This window comes from Lissotriton helveticus, chromosome 4_1, assembly GCF_964261635.1.
Source record: "Lissotriton helveticus chromosome 4_1, aLisHel1.1, whole genome shotgun sequence".
NCBI lineage: Eukaryota > Metazoa > Chordata > Amphibia > Caudata > Salamandridae > Lissotriton > Lissotriton helveticus.
In genome coordinates, this window is record NC_136063.1 from 508,672,446 (window position 1) to 508,678,925 (window position 6,480).

A 6,480-nucleotide genomic window follows, 5' to 3' on the forward strand; every position below is an offset into this window, starting at 1 on the left:
TCTGTATTTCTGCACTTACTTCTTGGCGTTCCACTGGTGGGTCTGTTAACTTAAAGCATTCTGATGTACATAACTTTTCACGTATCTGGTCGGTATACTTTGCTTCATATCCGTCGTGTGGCTCGTCCTTTCACAGCCCTCTAATACTATGGTTATGTATCAACTGCCTATTGGTGGCCTGTGTTGCTCAGGCAGTCCCCTAAAAGACACTGATGGGTGCTAGGTAGAAATGTTTATTAATGGCAAGTGATGCAGGTAAGCAGCAAACTGTGTATTGGTGACCAGCTGGACCAAAGGTCCTGGCTTTGTTGATTGTTTGTACCAAAAGCAGTTCACAAGCCAGTGGAGAAAAAACGAATTTAGTATTATGTCCAGAAAATTGATGGAGTAAAAAACACAAGTTGATGTTTATTTAAGTTTTTCTGTATAGTGCTGCCCTACCCGTTGGATGGCGGAGCACTTTACATTGAGACAAGATATCATTAGAGAGGGTGCAAGGTGTACAAATTACTGTCTGGGAGCAATTAACTTGGACAAATAAGTAAGCATGTAAGTAAAATTGTTTAACAAACCTGCATAGTAGTAGATAAACAGAAGACAGAAGTCGTTTTTGGAGGGTGCATCAATCATTTCATTTGGATAGTTTCACAGCCCACAAGCCAATGGCGTAATTGAGAGGGTGAAGAGGGTTATCTAAGATACCACAAAGCTGGCTTCAATGTTTAGATAAGCTGACCTGCTCATTGATGTGCAACAGTGGGATACATGCTTCCTTTTTTCCTCCGGACACATTTTTCTAATAAACATGATTAAATGATGTTGTTCACAGCATGTTTCCTTATAGGCCAAAATGCAATTGGCCTCTGGATGTGTTGCCATCATTCTGAAGTGGCGCACTCAAAATATGTTAAGGCTGCAAAAAATCACAAAATGTGTTTACCTCACAACGCTCAAATAAGGGGTGTGTCCTGGTGAGAGAAATTGGCCTGGTATATGATGTCCACTAGTTAAAATGGGCACCTTGCATGAATCCAAACAACCTTTAGAGTGATTTAAGAGGTCGGAGACAACCTTAGAAAGCTATCCAAGTGGTAGCTGTGGAGAGCAGCCTTCAGGCTAAGTCTTGAAGGAGTGAGAAAGAAGAACCACGCAGTAGTTAGTAAAATATTTATTTATTATATAACACTTAGCTAGTACGTTACAGTATCTCCTATATGGAGATAAACACAAAGCACACTATACTTCAGCAAAGAAATAACAATAAATAGCACTAATACATAGTGAGCCACAGGGGGGACCAAACCATATACTAAGAAAGTGGTATAAGAACCACAACTCGAATCAAGATAGTGTTGAGCGGATGTAGAATCGCAAGGACCCCAAGGAAGCACCCAAGGTGAGTAGATAGGGACCCCACGGAGGACGGGTGCAGTGTGGGAACACGACTGTGTGTTCCGTACAACTCTATGTGAAAGTAGCTGTTGGAGTTTTAGAGATTGAGGACCCTTCCCAGTGGACTTGAAGAAATTTTGTGGAAGACAGAAGGTTGGAGAGCCACCCCACCCTTGGATACTGAAGTACCCCAGTTACCTATCCCAGGGAAGTCGGTGCATACGTCTGAAGTGGCGTTGGAAACTGCCTTCGAACCCAATGGAGGACTTCGAAGAAGAGCCGCTGTTGGAAGGAAGAAAAGTGTCCTTTGGAATCCAAACATGGATTCTTGTTGAAGGGTACCTGAAAGCAGAGGGGACAGAGTCAGGGTCACTTAAGAGTGACCAGGGGCTCTGTAGACAAATGCCCACGGATGTCGGTGCTTCAGGATAGGTGACGGTGACCTTGACCCTGCAGCTGTAGGGACCAAGCGACGTTGAGGACGACCAGTAGCCGGATGCGAGCTGTCCACAAAGGATGTTGAGTGCTGAGAGGTCAGTATCCGACTGGCGCACCAAGAAGCCTTGGCAACAGCAACCCACGCAGAAGGTCAAGGGAGTTTACGGTTCGGACCATCAAGGTCCAGGAGACTCACCACACACAGGGCAGTCAGGGCAGGTCAGCAACAACGAGGGGAGCCCAGGAAAAGCAAAGTTGACCCTCAATTGGACCCACAGGCCGGAGGCACAGGAGTCGCAGCTGGCCTCACACCAAGTTTGAGGTCAGAATCCCTTGTGCGGCCTGCAATACCCGAAAGCCTGTGCACCGCGTACTTTTGCAAGTGCATGTGCTTGTTGGCTATCCTGCTCCAATTGCTTTGGGCTCCAAGTAGCCCCAACCTCTGGCACAACTTCCTACAAAGATCTTCAACCACCTCGTACCGTGTGCTCCGTGGCCTGTTGTTTTGTGAAGCTACTCTCAGAAATGGTGAAGAATTAGCTTTGATCATGATACAAAATGGTGCCTGTACACAAAATGACGCAGTGAATACTAACTTAGGTAAAACAATATAAAACATAATTTGTATTCCAACAATGGCTCCTATCAATATTTCAAAATTCGAATGCACCTCAGTTTATTACTACTTTGCACTTCTTTTTATTTTTCCAGCATTGCTACTTCTAAGTAGATTATTAAAAAGAATGTGAATAACAATGCTCTTGGAACAGAAGGATGGAAAAATGAACATTTGGATAGATCTCGCTACCCTGAGTTTACCCTTGGAACTAACCTAGCAGTTATATAGTTAAACATACTGAAAATTAGGCCATATAAGTATTATCAGTAAATATGTCTGAGAGTCATGAAATACACGCCCCTTTACCAAGTAAGTGGCATAATCAGCAAGGTATTTGTTGAAGAGATGAGGGAGTGGTAGTTTTGGGGAGGTGGAGGTGTCTGTCCCTGGGGCATTTCTTCGTCTGAGTTTTAGTTTGTTTAAATTTTCTTGTCGTAGGTCTCTTAACGCTGTTCTTCGAGGTTTCTGCACGGTGCGGATTTTTGAAGCGCTAAGTTCACGTTTCTGCTGACATTAGCCCTCTCTAGTTGACAATGTATATTTATGTAAAGCTGAAGGAATGGGTTAAACATTTCCTATCTTACAGGATCCACCGAATCCACTCTTTTACTCGACATTAAATACTGTTGGCGATACAGGAAGTGTGGGTGGGCGCTTATCTGCATTTTTGTGATCTGTTTTGTGACTCGAGTAGCATGTTTGAAATTCAGGTCATTCCCCTCCAGGTATGTGGACTTTGCTCTCCATAATGATAAGGAAATGCTAATTAGCGTGCCAACTGACGAGCATTAGTCAGGGAGGCCCTGAAGCTCTCGTCTACTCCACACCTCCTGCTGCAGATGCCGCCTTTAGTTGAAAATGCTCTCAAGGCTTGTATTGCTTTCGGTGTTGGTGGTGATTCCGGGCCAGGGGAGGCAGCCGAGCTTTCTCTCAATCAGTGACCACGAGGAAATCCTCCTTCCATCCGAAACGCAGAGCGCTTTCACCGTGAAGTCGAGATACGTGGAGAACGAGTCGAGGAGCTACATATTGGTGTCTGTGCAAGACCAGGGGGTGCTGCAGGTAGTGAACGTGACCCGAAGCACCCCTAACGCCACCCATTTCCTGGTGGTGGTACAAACCTACGGCCCGGGGGACACCGCTCTGAGAGTCCAGCTGTGGGATGTGAGGGGCGAGCGGCGCTGGCTCGTCGAGGAATCCGAGGCCGTGCACGTGACCGTGGTCGGAGGGCGCGCGAGCAGGCACCTGTCGCAGCGCGCGCGGGATCTCACCGCACTCGCTCTGGTCATCGCCTTACCCGTGGTTCTGCTGAACAAATGCGCATTTGGGTGCAAGATAGAGCCGGAGACCCTGCGCGGTCTGTGGCGGAAGCCCCTGCCGGTGGTCCTCGGGGCTGCCATCCAGTTCATCCTCATGCCCTTCTGGGGCTTTCTCTTGACCCGGGTCTGGCAGCTTCCCCAGGCCTTGGCTTTCGGCTTTATTCTGACTTGCACCTGCCCGGGCGGAGGAGGGGGGTATCTGTACGCCCTGCTCCTGGACGGAGACATCACCCTGGCCATTTCCATGACCTGCTCTTTAACAGTGCTGTCTCTGTTCGCGATGCCCATCAACTCCTATGTGTACAGCAGGGCTTTAGGGTTGTCAGCTTCATTGCATATCCCCCTGGTAAAAATGATGGCGACTCTCCTATCAATTGCAACGCCAATATCAGTCGGGGTAATCATTAAGCAAAGAGCCCCCCAGTATGCGCAGTACCTCGAGCGCATCATTAGACCGCTCACCTCTCTGCTTGTGGTTCTTGGCATCTACCTTGGGGTTCAGATGGGATCCCACTTTTTGACAGGGGTGCGCCTGGACTTGCTCCTGATTGCCCTTTTGATCCCTGTTTTTGGCCTTTTACTTGGCTACTGCTTTTCATCCAGAATTTTTAAGCTGCCTGGTCCAGTCAGCAAAACGGTGGCCATTGAGAGCGGGGTGCAAAATGCCTTTCTGGCCCTGGCTGTCATACAGCTCTCTTTCCCGCCAGCAGAAGCGGATATGATGTCAGTCGCCCCCTTCGTTGTAGCCTTGAGTGCTGCTGGTGAGATGTTACTGATTGTACTGGTGTACAACGCCAGAAAGAAAAGCGTAAGACTGGACTGAATAAAAGAATCTCATACATTTACCTCATTTTGTTTTTTTAATGTCTGTGCTTAATCAAACTGTACAAGTACACAATTCATTTTACCCAAAGACCATGTTTTTGTGCTTTAGTTTTGCTTTCAACTTTGGTGAAGGAAGAATGTTTTAACTCAAAATATTGTACTACCTCAAACTTTAAAATTTGAATGGCGGGTAAAATCATTCTCTTAATGCTACATTTAACATCACAGGCCTGCCGATACCATTGCCTCAGTATCATTTTTTTGTAGTTTGCACCCATGCTTTTTTTCCGAACTTTTCAAAATATATATATCTTTTTATGATTCTGATGGGAATGCTTTTTGACCAGTTAGGAATGGTTTATGCTGGATGCTGTTGCTAGTATATTGTTTTCTGGACATTTAATGGAATGGTATAGGTTTATGTATGTCCTGCAGCCAGCTAATTACCGATACTGGGGTTAGGTATTTATTGAATGCAGTAAATACTTAGTATTAAGAGTTTTTGGTTAGAAATGTGAATTTAATTCATAACCATTGTGCACTGCACTCTCACAATTTCTGGCCCTCCTTCCAAGCAGAGCTAAAGAGAGCAGGGACTGCTTTGCTGTGGTGGCCTGATTTTTAGGTTTGATCTCCGGCGAACGAAAAGTATTAGGGTGTTTTTGACTTAGCAGGGGGCGTCACATAGTATTATCCTGGACAGAGGACTGGTTCACTCCCCCTTCCAAATCCCTGCTCTCTCTTTATCTCTAGCTCAGCGCCTAGGAACCAGCAGGCAGAATGAATCAGGCGCACCGAGGGATGCACACTTCTTTCTTGCAGGCTACCCAGTGGTGGCTGGTGAGTTTTTAAACTGGTGAGGTTTATTTTTTTTATTTGATTTATTTAGTGTTTTATAGAGCGCAAACCAGACCCGTGAGGGTATCGGAGCGCTTTACAGTAGTATCAGGTGGGATACAGAACAAAGGGGGGAGGAGAGTTCGGGATAAGGGAAAAAATAAATAAATAAGTAAATAAATAAAATAGAAACAGTATATGGTGAACCAAACAGTCATAATATTCGATTACTATAAGGGATAGGAGCAAAAACGATGCAAAAAACTAGAAAAGCAGTCTCATGACCCTGAAGGATTGTTCATAGTGCAGGAGAGGGCATCCAAGGAATAGTGCAGTGAAGTCAGGTAAAGTCAGGTTGGAAAGATTTGGTCTCCTTTTTTAAGTGGACTAGAGACGGTATTCTTCTAATGGCAGTTGGAAGTGAGTTCCATATTCTTGGGGCGGCTCCAGAGAAAGCCCGATTATATGTTCTTTTTTTCTTGAAGCGTGCGGGTTGGAGCAAAAGGGCTCTGGCGGAACGGGAGTTTCTGATTCCTCCGGATAGTACAAGTTTCTGTGCCAGAAAAGCAAAGCAGGGGACTTGGAATAGAGAGCCTTGTGGGTGATGCAAGCCAGTTTGAATTGGATTCTGGCCTCAAGAGGAAGCCAGTTCAGAGCTTTGAGGTACCGCAGTATAACAAAGCAAATTTAATCTGTAGAGTGTTCTGGGAGGGGGGTCTCCCCAAGAAAGTCTTGAAAAGAACGAGGCCAAATGGTATATTCTGTAGTAACCTTTTCTTAATGCATTTGCAGAAATGACACATTTTACTGGCAGCCCTAAAAAGGTACTCAAAACAATAATTGATGGATTGTTTCTGTTGCTCAATATGTATTCCTCTCACCCCCACGCTCCCTTTCTCATTCATTGCTTTCACCTCACTCCTGTTAACAGCTTTCCATTTTCCTCTCACTCCAATCACTGTCACCTGTGATCTTCCTTTCCTGTGTATCTAACATAGCTCTCTTCTTCTCTCTGTATTCTTAACCTAATTCTTCCTCACCCTCTCTTGC

At 45.6% G+C, this 6,480-nt stretch overlaps 1 protein-coding gene across 1 annotated transcript; it reads left to right on the plus strand.

Annotated features, from left to right (window-relative positions):
* The first annotated feature begins 3,290 nt into the window (after positions 1-3,290).
* Positions 3,291-4,612, plus strand: SLC10A5 (solute carrier family 10 member 5). Its single transcript, XM_078685605.1, has one exon. It carries the CDS (start codon positions 3,308-3,310, stop codon positions 4,589-4,591), a length of 1,284 nt encoding a protein of 427 aa, XP_078541731.1. The 5' UTR covers positions 3,291-3,307; the 3' UTR covers positions 4,592-4,612.
* The last annotated feature ends 1,868 nt before the right edge of the window (positions 4,613-6,480 follow it).

Coding starts and splice junctions, on each gene's coding strand:
- SLC10A5 (XM_078685605.1), top strand. CDS start 3,308: ATGCTCTCAAGGCTTGTATTGCTTTCGGTGTTGGTGGTGATTCCGGGC.